The sequence below is a fragment of the Ovis aries genome, chromosome 21 (assembly GCF_016772045.2).
Source record: "Ovis aries strain OAR_USU_Benz2616 breed Rambouillet chromosome 21, ARS-UI_Ramb_v3.0, whole genome shotgun sequence".
Classification (NCBI taxonomy): Eukaryota; Metazoa; Chordata; class Mammalia; order Artiodactyla; family Bovidae; genus Ovis; species Ovis aries.
The window spans coordinates 38,651,148-38,671,033 of NC_056074.1; the positions used below are offsets into that span (position 1 = coordinate 38,651,148).

At 47.3% G+C, this 19,886-nt stretch overlaps 1 protein-coding gene across 28 annotated transcripts in view; it reads left to right on the forward strand.

Annotated features, from left to right (window-relative positions):
- The first annotated feature begins 1,122 nt into the window (after positions 1-1,122).
- The window catches only part of MARK2 (microtubule affinity regulating kinase 2), a 57,640-nt gene continuing 38,876 nt past the window's right edge, over positions 1,123-19,886 (forward strand). For 22 of the 28 annotated variants that reach the window (XM_042238332.1, XM_042238321.1, XM_060404073.1 and 19 more), the window contains exon 1: positions 2,994-3,445. Coding sequence is in view for 17 of the 28 variants with exons in the window: in XM_027959756.2 (XP_027815557.1) it covers positions 3,392-3,445 (54 nt within the window). In the remaining 11 variants the exon portion in view is untranslated. Of the gene's footprint in view, positions 1,221-2,993; positions 3,446-5,974; positions 6,155-19,886 lie in introns of those variants that run through there. The other 6 variants (XM_060404072.1, XM_042238331.1, XM_060404074.1 and 3 more) reach the window with 2 other exon arrangements.

A 19,886-nucleotide genomic window follows, 5' to 3' on the forward strand; every position in this document is an offset into this window, starting at 1 on the left:
TTTGCAGATTAGAGAGAGGTAAATGTGTGGCAATAATTAATCTTTGAGGAGATTAGGTGGGTTCAGGGATATGAGAAGATGATATTTGAACTGGATCTTGAAGTATCAATACATCCTGAATTCCAGATGACATAGGTGATGGGCAATTGATCAGCCTGAACTGACTGGCAATTGAGCGGAATGAAGGTGAGAGAGCTCGGTGGCAGGGCACGAATTACAGGGAGGTGTCAACCAGTGATATGTAATTAGAGAGGATATTCACAAGGTTGAGGTCAGATTGTATAAAGTTTTCTTTTACTTTCTTTTTTTTTTGGTTGTGCCACTTGGCATGTGGAAACTTAGTTCTCCACCCAGAGATCAAACCCACATCCATTGCAGTAGAAGCAGTCTTAACCCCTGGGCCGCCAGAAGTCTTGGGCAAAGTTTTCAACGCAGGCTAAAGTCTTCTACTGCCAGGACCAGCTACAAAATCTGTGGGGCCCAGGGCAATTTGAATAGGCAGGGGCCCCTTGGTAAAAATTTCAAGAGGGGTAACAGTAGAGCATTATATCAAGCTTCAAGTTTAAGGCCCTTCTAAGAGTGACTTTGTGAGACTGCACAGGTCATAGGCCCACAAAGTCAGCCTGCCTAGCCCGCAAGGGAGCTGGTGAGAGCCTTCTAGCAGCAGAGCTGTAATTGGAGCTGGACTTCAGGAAGATTATTCTGGCTTGTCTGGTGGGGCAAGTTGGAGGGAGTCTAGGCAGGGAGACCGGTTAGGCAGCCTTGTGAGGAAGAGGAGAGAATGTAGGATGGGGGCAGGGGCCAAGGGGCAGAATACAGGGATGAGAACTCGAGGGGAACGGAAGCATGCAAGAGGCAGAGCGAGCGTAGTCAAGTCTCCCGGGACAGGGGCCAGGGAAGCCCGCTGAGGGCAGCTCCATTTACTTCTCCAACCCTTTCCCCTTTTTCCTTTCTGCAGGGACCCCAGCCTTTGAGGCTATTTCCCCGCCCAGGATTCAGCGGTGAGTCTCCCTTTGGCCACCAGAGGGCAGACTATTCTCATGGATTTTCCGGATGAATTTGGGGTGGGGGTGTGTCCTCCGGCTTCACCTCTTCCTCTTTTTCCCTCTCACCTCCTTCTGTGTTTCTTCATCAGCTTCTTCCTCAAGGGCTGGGTGCCTGAATGGAGCCGAGGTGGAGCATGGAGCGGTGTCCTGGAGTCCCACGCATTTATTAGGACTGTAAGTCATACCTGTTGCCTTAGGAAGTGCGTTCATAGCTACCTCTCATTGCTCTGTCTGGCTGCCTGTTTCTCTGGTTGACTTAGCCAAGGGTTCTGCTCAAAATGCTGGAGCTGGAGTTGGAAGTCAAGTGTCAGAGGTCCAATCCACACTCTTTTCCTGCAAGCTCTTGGGCCTCTCTCTGTACCTTCTGCAGACTCGCTGCTTGAGGTTGGTCTTTGGGTCTTGTGGGGATTCTGGCTTCTGTCTACCTTAAACTGCTGTTGAACCTAGGGTAGCTTTGAGGGATGGTTTTCCAACATGTCTGGGGTACAATGGGTGGGGACAGCCAGAGGAATCACACCTGCCGGTCTATTCACTGTCCTTGGTGAGGTAACCTAGGGGGAAGTGAAGAGTGAACTTGGATTGCCACATGGACTTCCTGTTAAAGTAAGAGGCTCTCCAGAGATGAGAGGGACCTCAAGCTTATGAATAGTGACCTCTATTCATTAATAGGAAAACAGGCCCATAAAGGAAAGGAACGCCTCCAGTTGTTCATTCTTTGTGCCATCCTGAAGAATCCTCATTTTTCAACCAGTTTCTCTCTTTTATTTTCCCCATGAGTTTCCTTGTTTTAGAAGGGATAAGTGAAATGTGATTAAAGATGAGAATGTCTCTCCTGCCCAACCTCAGAGGGATATTTAAAAAGGGAACTGGCATGACTCAATATTGCCATAGTGCAATGCCGTTTTGTGCTATTTTGAACAATTAGAAGACTTTTTTTTGAAAGAAAAAAATAAAAAAGGTACAAATCCAAAGATATTATTTAGAATGTCATCACGGGAACAAAGGCATGGATTCTTTCAAGATAGGGACATTGAGGAGCTAAACAGAGATATTATGTGATTTTTTTCCCCAAGATCCCATTGCATTTTCACTGCAAAGAGCTAGAGGTAGAATGCAGGGTTGAGGGAATCTCTGAAGACTTTGGCAGCTGGGAGCCAAGGACGTTTACCTGGTGTTTGCCAGGGACCTTGAGAAGCCCTGTGGATTAGATGTGGGGTACACGGATAGACAAATAGAAGCCAAGATGGACAACAACAGGTGATGAACGGTAGGTAGACAGGTAATAGACTAACGCTGCATCTGACAGGAGACTCACATGTTGATAGATAGGCTGGATGATAAACGAGATGTATTTAATGAGCTGACTAAGAGGAACGGACACACAGATAGGAAGTTGCTTTAGAACCAAACGATGTCAATACCAGGGCTTAACAGTTTTATTTTCTACTTAGTCAAATAGTAACACGCACACGTGATCTACGCTCCCTGGTCAAGATTTGCAAATACCCGAAAACTGACGGAAAGAAACGAAGAGTCAGACTTTGGGTACCATCCGAGGGAATGACCCGAGACTCGCCCGATCTCGGGTGTTGCCGGAAATGGCCGACGACCGCCGTCCGCGGCGGGGCGGGATGGGGGCGTGGCCCGCTCCCAGCGCGCGGAGAGGCTTCGGGTGTTTCCGGAAACTGCCGAAAACCTGCTTGAAGTGGGCGGGGAAAGGCCTGTAGGCGTGGCTGGAGTACCCGGAGTCTCTTCGTAGATTTCCGTAAACAGAGCCGAAGCTTGGTCTTCGGAATCGCGGAGCAGCGCGCGTCCCCAGGATTACCTTCTTCGGGTGTTTCCGGAATTCACCAGTAGTCGGTGGCTGGGAGGAGAAGGAGCGCCTCCCTCCCGTTTCTAGCCGCTTCGGATGTTTCCGGCTGCTGCCGGCGGAAAGAGCCGAGGACCGGCGGTGGTGGCGGCCATGTTGGGAGCAGCAGGTCCGGCGGCGGCTGCCTGTGTGCCGGGCGCGGAGCAGTGCCGCTGAGGGCAGGGGAGGAGCGAGGCAGGCGGCCGGCTGCGGCGGCAGAAAGTAGGCGGAGCGGCGCGGCCCGGCCGAAAGGCGGCACGGCCCAGCCGGGGGTCGGGGGGGTGCGGTCCGGAGCTGCTCGGAGCCGGCGCGGCCTAGCCCGAGCGGCGCATCCCCGGGCTGGCGTGAACGGCAGCCCGGCCTCCCCGCACCCCCGGCCGGGGCCCATGCGGCGGGTGCTCCTGCTGTGAGAAGCCCCGCCCGGCCGGGCTCCGCGCCTTCCCTTCCCTCCCTTCCTCCAAGCTTCTCGGTTTCCCTCCCTTGAGATACCGGCGCCATGTCCAGCGCTCGGACCCCCCTACCCACGCTGAACGAGAGGGACACCGAGCAGGTAAGGAGCCCGGAGGGCTCCCCACATTCTTTGGCTGGGCCCCTGCACCTTGCAGAGCCTCCTCCCTCCTCAGCTCTCTTCGTGCCCCGGCTGCCAGCCTGTAAGCCTCGGCTGCCCTGTCATCTGGCTCCTGGCCCCGTACACCTCCCTTCCGCGTCCTGTCCGGGGACCCACCTCGTCCGGACTCCAAGCTGCACACTTGTCTTTCTGCCGACCACCCCCCTCCCCCTGGCCCTTCTCCCTTCACCGCCCTCCTGCGCTCTTCCGTGTTACCTCCCCAGCTTCCTCTTCTCTTCCCTTTTTCTCTCAGGGGCCTTTTTGGTCTTCCTCCACCCACGCTGAAAGCAGCCACCTTCCTGCTCCTAGACCAGCACCCTGCGATTCGCCCCAGATCGTTGTCCACCTCTTCCTCCATCTCTCCAGCCTCGCTTCCCCTCTGCCCGCACCGGTTCTCCCAGTCCCAGTTATCACCCTCAGGGTCCTTGCCCCGGACTGTGACCTCGATCCCTGTCCCCTGTCAGTTCCCCGGCTTTTTACCCTGCCTCCTCCTGTTCCACATTGTGCTCGCCCTCTTGCTTGCAACCCACCAGCTCCACCCTCATCACCTTTCCAAATCGCTCGCCTACTCTTTGCTCATCACTTTCCCTTCTCTTCTCCAGGAGCTCCCTGGTGCCTCGCGCTGGCATTTGTTGCTTCCGTGTTTCCCCGTACAGCTGTCATGCGCATAGTTTTCCCACAGGTTGTCTTCGGGGTTCCAGTCTTCACTCCCTTCACGCTCCCGAGATCCCTCACGTTCTCTTCCCCTGGGGCTTGTTTTTTTAAGTTTTGGCTTGGCCTCCTGTTTCTCACTGCGAGTGCTGTACCAAGCCTTCTCCCTGGGCTCTTCCTGCGGAGGGAAAGACTCTCTATTTCAGCCCTGCTCCATTGACACCACCTGTTGCGCGGTCCTTTCCCAGGCCTCGCTTCATCCTGGTCCTCCCGGTTCTGTCTTCTTACACCATAACACAAGCCGGGCCGTTATGCTTTCCTGTTTCTTCACTCAGGACCCTGTCTCTTAGTATCTTCCCCTTTGCTTGTTGCCTTCCCGTTTCTCTGCCCTCACCCCATCTTTCTTAGTACCATTCCTCTTGATCAGGATTGCCTTTCATCTCCGTACTCTTTGCCAGCCTTCTTCACATCATATTTATTCCCCCCACGTATGCCCCTGTCCATCCGCTTGTGGTCGGCTAGCCTTTGTGACTCCCAGGGCCAGGAATTTTGCATGCTGATTTCTTGAGCTGCTCCCTCTCCCCTCATCCTGGCAATCACTGCTATCATTTGTCACCCAAGCCTTAGCCTTTCTGTGTCATCTCACCTTGCAGCCGAGAGGCGTCCACTTTCCCCCCCTCCCCTTTCTTTCACCATCTCTGGTGTCCCTTGCTGCCTGCTCTGGAGAGTCCTCTGCCTGTCACACCTTTCCTGGTGGAGAACTTTACTAGGCAAAAAAAAAAAAATTAACTTGAAAAAAGAGCTCTTCACCCCTGGGGCTTGCAGTGCTTTTTTGGGTCCTTTTCTCTTGTTGCATCCATTATGTTTTCCTCTTGTTCCCTTCTTTCTGGCTAGTGCAATAGAACCATTGTTATATTCTCTTGCATATTAATACCTCTTGCATATTAACATTAACATCTTAAAATAAATCTTTCCGCTTTTCATTTTTCCAGTGTTTTTCTCTTTTGTTAGCCCCTCAGTCTCTGTCATCTGGACAGTCAGGACCTTAAGAGGAGTTCTGGATAAGTTTTTTCTGCAGTGGTTGACCCTTTCATAACCTGTGGATGGCCGGACTGCTTCTAGGGGGTGAAACAGGTTGAGAGGGCGAGATGGTTGAGTTCCACTGTATCACTGGGTTTGGCATGGGACTGCGGTCTTTAGAAACAGGAGCATGGTCTCCATCTCAGTCTTGCCCTCAAATGCCAGCTGTTTCTCTTCTTCCTGGGAACCACTTTCTCAAGGCCCTCTCGAGGTTACCTATCACAACCTTTATTTAGCACATAAACCCTGCTTAACCAGAGGACTTTCCCAGACTGTTGAGTCTGAGCTGGTAGGAGGAAGCCAAGTGACTGACTGGCACCCGCAGGCATCTGGGGCGTGGCGGTGGAGTGCCTACTCTCTCAGCAGGGCTGTGGGGGGCATTGTGTTCAGCAGAGCAGAGTAACTGAGTGCCTCAGTGTGCTTTCTTTGTGTTGTTTACTCGGTGTACATGTATTCTTGCCACGGTCTTCTTGTGATGTGTGCATTGATTTCCTCTCTTCCCTTCAAGCCTCACACACACCTGAGCATGTTGCAGGAACCTGGTGCTTGCCTCCCACCGATTTTATGATAGCCGAACTCTGTGAACCATTTGGGAATGTAAGGTGCTACTTGATAACTTTGTCCAGAGAACTGGCTGCATACGTTGTCATCTTGCTCCAAATTATGAATTACTCATCCTGTTTCCAGTCTGTGTATTTAGGTTCCCCCGAGCCACTTCATCGCTTCTGCTGTTATTCTCAGGGTAGTCCCACTACGGACTTGATATTAAGTCTTCGCCTTGAAAAAACAAAGATTTTGAAAAACCTTACAAGCAGATGTGGTATTTTTTAAAACAAGAAAAAAAAATGTAACAGCTCTTCGAGTCATAAGGCCAGAGAGGCCTGAAGCACTGGCCTCTTTTGGACTATATCATGCTACCAGGTGAGACCAGTAAGCTCTTCTTGGTCGTGTTGTGAGTTTAACTAAAGTGGTTGTGGTAGAAGCCTTAATGTTGCGAGATAAAAAGCAAGGGATGTGGTTGGGTTGGTTTCTTTCCCCGAAAGGTCCTCTGTTACCTTACTTAGATTTAAATTATTTAAATTGGTTTCACTGAAAAACAGGTAAACTAACTCTGCTGGTTGTCTTCAAACTCCAGTCTCTTCTCGCTCTTTCTCTCCCCCTTTCTTTAAAACATGTGGCTGATGAGAACCTGTTTCTAGGAGCTCTTTGATCACATCTGAATTAAACACACATAGACCCAGAGAGAGAAAATGCTGAAGCATAAAAATAAACCTGGTGTTGCAGAGACATTGCCTGCTTGCTGTCGACTCTGCTTCTAACAGTGAAAGGAGGAGATGAAAGTTAAGCCCTGCCGTTATTGTGATTTTTGTGGCACCTGATTGCAGATACGCTTTTTCACAGTCATAGACTCTTCTGTTTGCAGAAGGAGGGTTGTAACCTGGGACTGGTAGTTTGGGGCATCTGAATCTGTGAGCTGAGCTTTCTGTTCACTTTTCCAAATGGCTCTGTTGGCCTGGAGGCTTGGCAGCAGTGGAAGCAATCAGCAGGATGACTGTTTGTCTTCCAGCCAGCAGCAGCAGAAACAGGCAAGTGCAGAGGGGTCCAGCGTGCAGTGTCCACCTGCCGCTGGCGAGAGCTTTCTGGAATGCCTGGTGGAGGCCTGCATGGCCCCAGGCCTCCCCCGCCTCTGGGCCTCGGGAACCACAAGGGAGAGCTCCTGCAAGAAAGAAGGAGGCTTTCACTGCCAGCCCTGCCTCTGCCTCTGCGCCTGCCCCTCTGCGGTGGGCGAGGGTGGGGGCTCCTGTCGTCCTTCCAGGGAGTGAGTGGCATTGTTTATTCTCAGATGATTCTGGGAAGAGGAGTTTGGAAGTCTGGGTGAGAGAGCAAATCTAACTTTCAGGATCCTGTAAAGAACCACTGAGCCACTCCAAACACATAGCTAGCTCACGGCTCCCAGGGTTGATTCTGCCTGAACGTTTCGCTGAATAATCTGGTTTTAGTGTTGTCTCGGCGAGAGCTCGGTCCCCTCTCGTTTCACTCCCTGTCCTGCAAGCTGTGCGGCAAGACCTGTGCTCTGGGTGATGACTCTGACCTCTGCCCTTTGACTCTGGCGGGGGCCCTTGGTGGTGCTGCCTTCTGGCTAGAGGTGTGGGTGCATTTCAGACCATACAGTCTTTACTGTCTGCTTTACCCCTGGAATGCGGAAAGAGGCCTGGTTAGAGCAAGGACTCCAGTGGACCCTGCAGTTCACAGAGCCGCCATACTACAGCCTTCGCGCCTGGCCAAGGCAACTCCCTGGTAAACTGTAATAATTCCTCTCTAGTCTGTGGACTTTGGGAAGCAGCTAAGAAGAGGGATACAAGGCAGTCATTGAGATTTGCCCTGCTTCAGATTACACGGTGACCAAAGATTGGGCCTGATTTTTTTTTTTTTTTTTTTTTTTTTCCAGCATAAATGTCTTAAATAGAGTTGGTGCCTGTGAGGTAGGGAGAGACTGAGAATTTGTTTTCTGAGAGGTTTGCATGGTTAGAGGTCTTGGGAGTCAAAAACTTTCAGACTATACTGCTTCCCCTTTGGACAGAACAACCTCATTCTCAGTGGGCACTTGACCAGGACTAAGCCATGCCTTCATGAACTCTTTCCCACTGAGCACTTAGCCACCTGGCTGGCATTTCTCTTCTCCCAGGAGCTTCCATGACTCTTCTACATATGTATTATGTCGACCTGTATGAATATTTTATGCCTAAAGTGCAGCTAAGCCTCAGACTTTGTGGCCCATTATCGACAAGCGAGGTGGGGGCTGGGTGCCACCCTTGGCCCCGTGATAGCGTCTCTGCTAAGTGGACTCCCCCCCAGCAGCACTTTGAAGCCCATTAATGGATTGGGATGAGGCAGCCTCAGCAGATGGAGAGCGCGAGGAGGGCGGTCATCCTTCATTCTCCGAGGCTGCCTGATGAGGCTCTCCTGCAGCCAACCAGGTCTGGCCCCAGCTCCCTCCGCTTGGTTAAGCTGAAGACTGACCACTAGGCCTCTTCTTTGAGAGGAGTTATGGAAAGCCTTTGGTTCTCTCTTCGTCATGGTGATGCTGCCGTTATTTGCCACTTTCCTGTCAGAGCCAAAATTGAGAGGGATGTGGAAAGGGTGGGTGGAGTTTAAACCTGGCCCTTCCTCCTTCAGCAGAAGTTCAGCAAAATGACAAACCAGATAGGTGGCTGGGTTTCCTTTTTTCCGTGGTAGATTCCAGCATTTGTACATTTTGCACTTGAAGCTTGGATTCTCCGGGCTTTCTCCCAGCCTTCATCAAACAGGCGTGAGTCACTGAAGTGTTATCTATGCAGGTTCCCTTTCAGTCTCAGCAATGGGAAGAGTAAACCTTTACAAACCCGGTGGGGGAGGAAGCCACCCATTTCCCACTTGTGGCCTGGGAGGAGGCCGTCTGTCCCCATGTTAACTCTGAAAGTTCCCGTCACTCTGCCACCACAGCCCTCTCAGTGTGGGCTATGGAGTTTCCTTGCCTTTTTTTTAGACTTTAAGATGGTACCTCTGGTTCTGAAAAACCACCAGGAGGAAATCTGGCCCATTGATTTCCAGTTATCAGTTGGAGGAGGAGGAATCCCCGGTCCTTCCCTTCACTAGAACTGCCTCTGCGTTGGGCTGTGTGAATAAGCTGGCTCCCTTCATCTGAACTTCTAGAGGGTTTGAAGCTTCCTTGGCCCCTGTGGGGAGTGCTCCACTCATTCCCCCTTACTTCATTGGTTCTTTCTCATTAGAAAAGGGTGAGTGCTCCCTAAGTTGCTTCAGTTGTGTTCTACTCTTTGCGACCCTGTGGACTGTAACCCGCTGGGCGCCTCTGTCCACAGGACTTCCCAGTTAAGAATACTGGAGTGGATTGTCATGCCCTCTAGGGGATCTTCCCGATCCAGAGATTGAACCTGAATCTCCTGCATTGGCAGCCGAGTTCTTTACCTCTAGCGCAACCTAGGAAGCCCAGGAAAGGGCAAAAACATGTACCATTTCATCTTGCACAGCAAACTAGTGACTTTAGGCTTACAGAGTCATGAGAGTCACAAGTAGGTAGGAGGGAGGGTGAGGTGGACCCTTGGCTCGGTGGATCCTGGGGACAGTGGGGGAGGGGAGGGGTGGGTTCAGTGACTGGCTGCAAGCCACGTTTTTCTTTTTAACATTTGGAAGGCGGAGCAGACCAGCGACTTCTCTGTAGAACCAGTCAAGCTGGTTTTGAACCACCTCGGCCTGTTTTCCTCTGTGCTGTTTGGGAAGTTGGCGATTCAAAGATCTGCCTCCTCTGGGCTCTGCTCACTGAGGCATGAGTTTGGGTGATGTCTGTAAACAACCCCCTTCCCTCCCCTGGTCTCTGAGCTGGGCCTCTCCAGTGAGTGGGCTTTCTCCACACGCCATGCTGCTTTCTCTTGGGTACCTTTCACCAGCATCTCGAAGGTACAGCTCCTTTCCTTTGCAGTTCACAGCTTGGCAGAAGGCCCTCCACCTGGCCAGGAGGTCTGTGCTTGGCTCCCGGTCTGTGGACCTGGAAGGGAATCTGGACTCCTGCCTCCTGGCTACTGTGACCTGGCTGCTAAATCCAACCAGACCCCAGACCTTTTGGATTGGTGCATAGGAACTGTCTGTCCAAGCCCACTGGAGAAGAAAAAAGGAGAGAGAATAGGTTTTGGTCTTTGGCAGTTCGAAAGGTACTTCAGCCATGGGGAACCGTTTGGTTGTCCTTGGTGGAGGTACCTGTAGGAAGCGTGGGAGACTTCAGTCACCATGTGCTGGCATTTCCTGAGCACAGGAGGGAACCCGTCTCAGGGAGGAGACAGTGCGGCTGGACCGCCAGTGCCGCTGATGTGGCAGGATCGTGTCCTCAGTCTCCCACTGAGACAGCCCCCAGGCCACGCCTGCTGGTTGGCAAGTGAAGCCACCTGCAGGCAGCGCTCTAGCGTCTGGCCTTGGCGTGGCTGCAGTGGTCTCGTGGTCTCTCCCGAGCACCGTATGACTGAAGGGTTTTGTTGTGGGTGCTGATGATCCAGTATGCAGGGCACCCCCTTTTTCTCACCTCTTTAGACCTTAGGGCCTGCTGGCTTTCCCTCACCCCCTCACATCCCCGCCTCCTCTCCACAGATGGCCGCGTTTTGATTGTCTTTGCACGTAGCATTGGCAGTGTCTGTGGCTTGCTGCTTTGCTTTGCCCACAAAAGTTTGAGGTACTGGTTCTCCAGTCACAGGAAGTGGGGCCCCTCGGGCCCGTTTGGCCTAGCGTAGCATTCTGATTGAGTTGACTTTATAGCAGAGTTGAAAGGGGATCCCAGCGCCTTTGGATTTCCAATAAACGGTGTCGCTGTGGTCAGATTGGGTGCTACGGCTAGAGTTCCTGAGCTGGAATCTTGGGACAGGCCTCGCTGTGACTTTGAGCTTACTCTGTCCCTATGCGGCTGTTTGTTCTTCTGTAAAGAAAAAGGGGTTATAATAGTACTGTCTTGGAGGTATAGCTGTTGTGAGCGTTAAAAGAATTAACGAATATAAAGCGCTTAGAATAGGGCCTGACAGGATATAAAAATTATTGTCATCATTGTTTCAGTTGACCAACTTAATGAATTTTGTCCGTGTGTGTTGTGTGTGAAGTCGCTCATTTGTGTCTGACTCTTTGCGACCCCATGGACTGTAGCCCGCCAGGCTCCTCTGTCCATGGGATTCTCTAGGCAAGAATACTGGAGTGGGTTGCCATTTCCTTCTCCAGGGGGTCTATCCTGACCCAGGGATCAAACCCAGGTCTCCCGCATTGCAGGCAGACGCTTTATCCTCTGAGCCACCAGGGAAGCCTGGTCTGAGCGCCATGCAACTCTAGGTCGCTAGAAGGGAAATACTTTGAATTATCTCTGTTGACTGGGGTTCCGTAGGTGCTTTTCTTATGATTTCTGAGTTTAAAAAAATTTTTTTTATTTTTAATTTTACCAGTCAGCTATCTGGAAGAAAAAAGGATGCAGTTGGAGAGATTTAGGAGGAGAAGGGGATGGCAGAGGTTGAGATGGTTGGCTGGCACCACTGACTCGATGGACCTGGGTTTGCGCAGGCTCAGGGAGTTGGTGATGGGCAGGGAAGCCTGGCGAGCTGCAGTCCGTGGGGTCACAAAGAGTTGGAGCGATTGAACTGACCGATTGGAGAGGTTTATATACTTTTGAAAGCACTTTTTTTTAAAGTTCATGTATTGACAAGATACCAATATTGGGCAGCTTTATTGATTAAAGGAAAAAGAAACACACGACCCTCTGCTGGTCCGTACTTCTGTGTTGTGAGTCGTGGTGGTGGTGGTGGTGGTGGGTGTGCAGTCTCTTCATTGGCTGGAAGGCCAGATCTGGCCCCTGGAACCCCGGCTTTTCTGAGTTGCTGGGATCTGGGTGTTAGAGGAGGCCCCACCTGGTGCCTGGATTGGATTTCTTTCCTCATGTTCCTTTCTTCACGAGCTGTGTCTACCCTTTGGCAGCAGGAGAAAGCTCCCTGTTTCTCTTGAAGACCACATGGGAACCTAGCAGCTGGTGATTTTAGGTTCCTTTTCCACTAGCCGAGGGGCCTGCAAGGGCAGGTTCTTGTTACCTTTGTTGGCTTTTATGAAGTGAGAAGAAAGCCTCCCTTTGGGAACCCTGGGAGGGTGACAGCCATTTCTCAGCCATTCCTGTGGATTTGTGGACTTTGAGTCTTGAGCCGAGGTTTTGGTCTCAGTTGGCTCCTGGTGATGTTCCTCGCTTGCGCCTCTAGAGCCTAAATGCCTTAGCAAAGCAGCAAGTTGCTTAGCTTTTTCACATTGCCACTGTGGCGCGGAAGAAAGGTAAGTGTCTCTGCTGCAGGGCTCATCTCAGAATATGTCTTTCACTGCATTTTCCGCTTCCTTTTGACCCTCTGCTGGCTTGTCTCACTTCCTTTTTTTCTGTTTGGTTGCTTTGAACTCTGTCCCTTCCTTGTCACTGTCCTTCCTGGGTTTTCATCTCCGTGTCGCTCTGCCTCACCTGTTTGTACGCCTCTTTTGCGGCCTGGCTCAGAAGGGGAATTTTGATAGTCTGAGATATCCTTCATGTATAGAATCCCAGAACCACCCCGTCCTTTCTTTCTCCTATTCCTCTGATTTGTGTAAAGTTAAGAGCTCCCTGCTTTGGAAAACATTTTCTTTTTTTGTCTCTGGAGCCACTTTCCTCAGTGAAGCCTGACTTGGCATCCCAGTTTCCCTGGTGACGGGGTCTAAGCTAGTTCTGGGCAATCAGGAATGCCAAAACTCTAGACCATGTCTTGGGAGAGATCTGAGGAGGCACTTAATACTTCTGGTAACACTGTGTTGGTTCTCAAGGTGTAGTCTGGGGACCCTTGGGGCCCCTAAGACCTGTTTGGTGCTATACAAAACCCAAATAATTTTCCTTGTAACATTAATGCTATATTTGCTCATTTCACTCTCATTCTCTCCCCAGTAGACAGTGTTTTCCAGAGGCTAAGTGATGTGTATTGACGTTATCACTCTTGGCTAAAAGAGTAGGTGCTGCTTTTCTTTTCTTTTTCAATGTGTACTGCTGTATTTTTGTTTTTCCTAGAGTTTTTAAGGTAGTACTTTAAGGTGTAAATATGGAAGTTTTTGGTGATGAATTCATCACTTCTTCTGTGCTGTTACTAGCTTTCTGCAGTATACCTGTTGTAATTTCTGTACACCTCATTATTGTCCAATAAATAGTTATTTTAAAATCCCAACATTTTCCTAGCACCTTTGAAGAAACATGAGAAGTAAGGATAACTTCCAGCACCTACTTGTAAAAACTTTGGGGGAAACTAATAATTCTTAAAATTATAACTTACTTTAGCCTTAATTCTATTTTATTCTAAAATAGAGGAAAATTCATAGTATTTTTCTTACATTTAAGGATGAATTGTTGGCTTAAAAAAGAAACGTTGGAAGTTTTGCTTTCTCAAACACAGCTGCTAGCTCTGTTTACTGCAGTTAGAAATGTATCAACAAGTGAAAGGGAGGGATCTACTCTGAAGAAACTTGGCAAAACTGTAAACAAGAAATGAAAAAAAAATTTTAAATGAAATCATAATGAAAGATATCTTCTCATCTTTATAGACACTAATAATGTAGCTTATTGTGTGTGCTTTATTTTTAGTGTTTTCATGTAGTATTAGAGTGCCGGTTGGCTTTCCCTGGTGGCTCAGACAGTACAGAATCTCCCTGCAATGCAGGAGACCAGGGTTTGATCCCTGGGTTAGGAACATCCCGTGGAGAAGGAAATGGCAACCCACTCCAGTATTCTTGCCTGGAGAATCCCACGGACAGGGAAACCTGGCAGGCTACAGTCCACGGGGCTGTAAAGAGTCAGACACAACTGAGCGACTTCACACTGCAGCTGCCACTAGAAGGGTACCAGTTACGTTGCAGCTTCATTCAGGAGCAGTCATCAGAGATTAAAGAGAAAGAAATTACGCGTTTTAAGTGTACATACCACAGTCTCTTTAAAATCCAAAACTTGTTCCAGCGTTTCCAGCTAAAAATGCCAAAGTCACTGAAGCCTCTTACAGGATGAGGTATTGCTTTGTCCAGAGAAGCCCACTCAGTAGCTGAGAGACTGATAAGAAGTTTTGAACAGCTGGGATTCCTGAATGCACACTGGATGAAAAGTCGGTAAAGTTCGGGGCAGTGCCACTTCATGGTACTGTGTTGTTGAATTAAAGATTCAGCTGCAAACATGAAGACTGAGTTAATGTCTTGTTTATAGAGTTTTACTTTCACCTTAGAAATGAGCAGATATATAGGCATGGCTCAACTCGTATCACCACCACCTATACTTCAAAAAATATTTTCTCTTGTGGGAATGCTCAGCAACAAAACACAAGTTGTGGTAAATATGCAAAGGGTTGAATGACTTTTTTGGCTCTCACGGTTTTTCCTGGAGCAGCTTTGTTTCCAGTTGCATTGTTGGTACAGAAGCAGCGAGCAGCAGAGAGAACTGCTGGCGCCGTAACATGAATCAGGGTAGGGGCACCAAACTCTGCTGGTGGTAGTCATGGACTTCACTCTACGCGCTTGTGGTTTAAAAAAAAACAACTCATTGTCACTGAAGAATGTCTTGGATGAAGCACTGAAAATTGTGTGTTTGGTGTTTTGTTTTGTTTTTAATTAAATCTCAGTCCTCCAGTAAAGGTCTCTGATATTCCAAGTGATGAAATGCAGAGTATCCATGGAGCATTACTGCTCTTTACCACAGTCCAGCTGTCTGGGGAAAATGCTCTTGTGTGTTGGAGCCGGCCCAGCTGAGCAGATCATTTTTACTTGAAATAACAATTGATGGACAAACTATAGTTATTCATGCGTCAGTGTTTAGTGGACATCTTGAAATTGAACAGAGTGAGTCTGTCGTCATTGCCGGTGATAAAATTCAAGTTTTCAAGCAAAAATTAGAATTTTGGAAAACTTGGATTTGTCACACTTTTTTTGGATGAGATTGGTGGTAAGATTAATGGAGTATGATTTTTTGATATTGTATGAAATCCCAGTATTTGGAAATTCTGCATAGTCAGTGAAGGAATATTTCCTTGGTTCAGTTCAGTTCAGTCACTCCGTCGTGTCCGACTCTTTGTGATCCCATGGACTGTGAGCCCCAGGCCTCCCTGTCCATCACCGATTCCCTGAATTTACTCAAACCCATGTCCATCGAGTCAGTGATGCCATCCAACCATCTCATCCTCTGTTGTCCCCTTTACCTCCCACCTTCAATCTTTGCCAGCATCTGAGTCTTTTCCAGTGAGTCAGCCCTTCGAATCAGGTGGCCAAATTATTGGAGTTTCAGCTTCAGCACCAGTCCTTCCAATGAATATTCAGGACTGATTTCCTTTAGGATGGACTGGTTGGATCTCCTTGTTATTTCCTTGGTTGTCAGTTATAAGTAGGTAAAAGAGCAACTCAGTGCAAGATGACCAGTGGATTTTAATGTAAAAGTACATGAAAGATTCATGTGATGAAATCTCAGATTGCACATTGCAACTAGCCTTTAAAAACAACCGCTTGTGGAGTTTTGGTCTAGTATCAAAGAAGAAAATCCTCAATATTTGAAAGGCTGTTAAACTTCATTTTCCAACTACACATCTGTGTGAAATGAGATTTTTGTATCTTTCTCCCAACCTACGGAAACATGCTGAATGCAGAAGCAGATACAAGAAATCTCTTTCGTTAAGCTTGACATTAAAGAGATATCTTGGAGTACAAAACAGTGCAACTGTTGTTATGAATTTAATTTTGTTTTAGAAATAGTTTCTGCATTTAAAAAATGGGTTATTTGTGTAAACAGGTAATGGGTTTGTTGTTATTTTAAATGAATAAAAATACTTTAAAAATCAGTTTCAGTTTTTAATAAGGTTACTGTTGATAGCTATGACCCACATAAACAAAAGATCTTTGCAGTCCTCCATACATTTTTTAAGAATGTGAAGAGTTCTTGAGACCAAAAAGTGAGAGAAACCTTTGTTGTAGACAAAACCTGAGGTGACTGTCCCCAGTCTTGGGCTGGCTATCTGCGATGACTTCATAGGGAGCCCTTGTTTGCAGTTCCCAGCCCCTGTAATCATGCCTGCCTGGGCCTCAGAGACTTTGACCCGAGTGAACTTATTTCCTCCTCCTCCTTTTTTTTTTTTAACAAATTTATGTGTTTTAATTGGAGGCTAATTACTTTACAATATTCTATTGGTTTTGCCATGCATCAACATGAATCCTCCACGGGTGCACACATGTTCCCCATCCTGAATCCCCCTCCCCCCTCCCTCCCCATTCCATCCGTCTGGGTCATCCCAGTGCACCAGCCCCAAGCATCCTGTGTCATGCATCGAACCTGGACTGGCGATTCGTTTCACATATGATGATATACATGTTTCAGTGTCATTCTCCCAAATCATCCCACCCTCGCCCTCCCCCACAGAGTCCATAAGACTGTTCTATACATCTGTGTCTCTTTTGCTGTCTCGCGTACACGGTTATCATCTTTCTAAATTCCATATATATGCATTAGTATACTGTATTGGTGTTTTTCTTTCTGGCTTACTTCACTCTGTATAATAGGCTCCAGGTTCATCCACCTCATTAGAACTGATTCAAATGTATTCTTTTTAATGGCTGAGTAATACTCCACTGTGTATATGTACCACAGCTTTCTTATCCATTCGTCTGCTGATGGACATCTAGGTTGCTTCCATGTCCTGGCTGTTATAAACAGTGCTGTGATGAACACTGGGGTACGTGTGTCTCTCTCATTTCCTTCTTCTAATATATACAGCATTGGCCCTGTCAGGTTTTTGATTGTTGTTTTATCTGTGGTTTGTTTATTTCCCCCATTTTTTTCTCTTCATTCCCTGACTTTTTTCTTTTTCTCGTTTTCCCTTTCTCTTATTCGTAATTTTTCTCATTTTTTGTTTTTCTGTTCTTTAGTTTGTTAGGTTTTTTGGGGGGGAGGTCTGCCATTGTGTTTTGATTGCATGATAAAAATGAGTTCATCAAGTGGACTTCCTTCGGTCTGTGTGAAGTTGTGGCTTGGAAAATACTTTTTTTTTTTTTTTTCATTAAAATTAAGTAAGGTTTACATGTAATGAGTTTATTAATGTTCTTTAAATGAATGGAGACATTGGTAGGTATGATTCATATAAACAGAATCTTTTGGGAGATTCAGGTTATTTTTAATACTGCAAAGACTTTCTGAAACCAAGAAGTGTAAGAACCACAGTTGTAGACAAACCAAGTTAATTCTTCCTGGCTTTGTTCAGTTGATTTCTTGGTAATTTCATAATTCCCAGAACCTTTTTAGTCCTCACTGGACTCACAAAGGCACTTGCTGCCTTGATTTGCTGTCGTTCTATCTGAGAAAGCTGGTTCTCTGTGACCAGAGGGATTTTGACTCAAGTTGGCTCGTCTCCTCCTATGAATACATAACTTTGACCTTATGAGGGTTTTTAAACAGTTAAATTTTATTTCTTTTAAATTTTGAACTTTGAAGAGTTAACAAAAATAATCCAAAGTTTTTGTATGTTCTTCACCCAGCTTCCCCTTATGTTCAGTTCAGTTCAGTCACTCAGTCGTGTCCGACTCTTTGCAAGCCCAGGAATTGCAGTACGCCAGGCCTCCCTGTCCATCACCAACTCCCGGAGTTCACTCAGACTCACGTCCATCAAGTCAGTGATGCCATCCATCCATCTCATCCTCTGTCGTCCCATTCTCCTCCTGCCCCCAATCCCTCCAGCATCAGAGTCTTTTCCAATGAGTCAACTCTTCGCATGAGGTGGCCAAAGTACTGGAGCTTCAGCTTTAGCATCATTCCTCCCAAAGAAATCCCAGGGCTGATCTCCTTCAGAATGGACTGCTTGGATCTCCTTGCAGTCCAAGGGACTCTCAAGAGTCTTCTCCAACACCACAGCTCAAAAGCATCAGTTCTTCAGCGCTCAGCCTTCTTCATAGTCCAACTCCCCCATCCATACATGACTACTGGAAAAACCATATGTTGACATCTGATATAACCACAGAACATGTATCAAAACTGTTAGTCAGTCTTGGTATCCTTCTGTTAACCAGACAGCTTCAGATCTCATCAGTTTTCCTGCTGGTGTCTTTTTCCTGTCGAGGATCCAACGCAGGAACCCATACTGCATTCAGCTGTCACGTCTCCGTAGTCTCCTGTCCTTTCACGTCTTCCGTGATGTTGGCAGCTTTGGAGAATGCTGGTTATTTTACACAGTGTCTCTCATTTATGGCAGTGCTCATGGCCTTGTGCTTTGTGTTTTCATTGTGGTCAAATATGGGTAACAATTTACATTTTTAAGTATATAGTCCAGTGGCATGAAATCCATTAACAATGTAGCCAGCACCACTATTTGTAGAACTTTTTGGTCATCCCAAACAGAAAATCTGTATCAATAAACAGTAACTCCCCATCTTTCCCTCCCCCAGCCTTCGGTAGCCTTTTTCCTACTTTCTCTGTGAATCTGTTTGCTCTGAACACTTCATATAAGTAGAGTCACACAGTACTTGTCTTTTTGTTTCTGTCTCATGTCACTTAGCATAATGTGTTCAGGGTTTCATCCTTGTTGTAGATTTAATAATTAAGTTTTAAAAGTTAACCTAGATTTTACTATGATGATATGTATTAACTTGATATGTTGGAAGGTAGTTATTAATACACAGTTGTAATGAGTTCAGTACTATGTTTTAAATGAATTAATAGATTAACGTTTTCTCAGTTGAAGTTATAATACAGTAGCTCTAATCCACATCAACAAAATCTGTTTGAGGCCCTTAGTAATAGGAGCATGAAGGGTTTTCCAGGAGTGTGAGAATTGCTGTTGTAGACAAGTAGGGAGTTGACCATCCCTGTGCTTGATTGGCTGGTTACTGCCGATGACCTCATAATGAGCCTTTGTTTTGCAGTTCCCAGAGTCCTGGCTGAAATGCAGGAAGGCACTTGCTGCCTTGGTTTGCAGTGTATCTAGCTAAGGAAGCTAGACTTTAACCAAGTTTGGCTCATTTCCTCCTCCTAATAGGGGCATTTTCCTTTTTTTTTTTCATTAAAAAAATAATTTGGCTTACTCATTATGACAGTAGTTTGTGTATTTTAAGCTTATATATTGGCTATTGGTCAATTCCAGATTTGAAAACTGCAAAGCTTGCATAGCCTCTATCCTTGAAAAACCTTGGTACCCATGATAGCTGAAGGCTGGTCGGCTCCAGGCACCCACTAGGGCCAGAACCCCCAACAGTCTGTTCTCAGGGTGGCTGCAGAGCCTCCATACTCGGTTCCTGTTTCTTCGTAGCTTAACTCTTTGTTGGCCCTGTTTCTTAGTGAACCTTGCCTGCCAAACCCCACTTTCATGAAAGTGCTTTGCTTTCTCTTGGAAGAGGTTAAGTGGATTTATGTATGTAACAGTGTGTGGACTTTTATCTTTGCTTGATGAGTCTTTAAGAGATACAGTTGCAGTAAATATATTTCTAAACTACTATATTGTTTTCTATCTTGTTCTTTTGTTTGTATTCATTCTCTCAATGAAGCACCTCTCACTTTTAAAAGCTTCTCTTAGTACCACTAATAGTAGACCTTTGGGCCTCCTCTAATAGTCACTTGGATCAGCTTTAAGCAAATCTGCTTATACTCATCTCATTTGCCCAGGATCACTTCTCATCAGAATCATTAAAAAAGTTTAATCAAGTGATTACCTTATATCAATTTGTGTCTACATATAGACTTGTGGGATTATAGCTCTATTTCCCATCACTCAGCAAGTCCCATAATCCTCTGCTTTTTACACAAAGCATATTTCTTTTCGGATACACATGTGGCTTTCACTTCAATTCCCAAAGTGAACTTGATGTGCTTTTTTTCTCTCTCTTCAGCCCCTGGTCTGTATGGAAGACAGACCTTTGCTTTCAAAGGAGATTTGTTCACTCTGCTAGCTAAGGCAGTGACTCAGTGACGGTGCCTCCTGGATGGCCCTCTAAGTACATGAGTCTGTTCCAAGTGGTTAGGAAACTCTTAAAGGCAATAGACTGAGTCTTGAAGAGGAGACAGTGTCCCCACCCATTCCCTTGAGGTGCCGTTTGCTCTGAGGCTAGTGTCTTCAGCTGCCATATCATAACA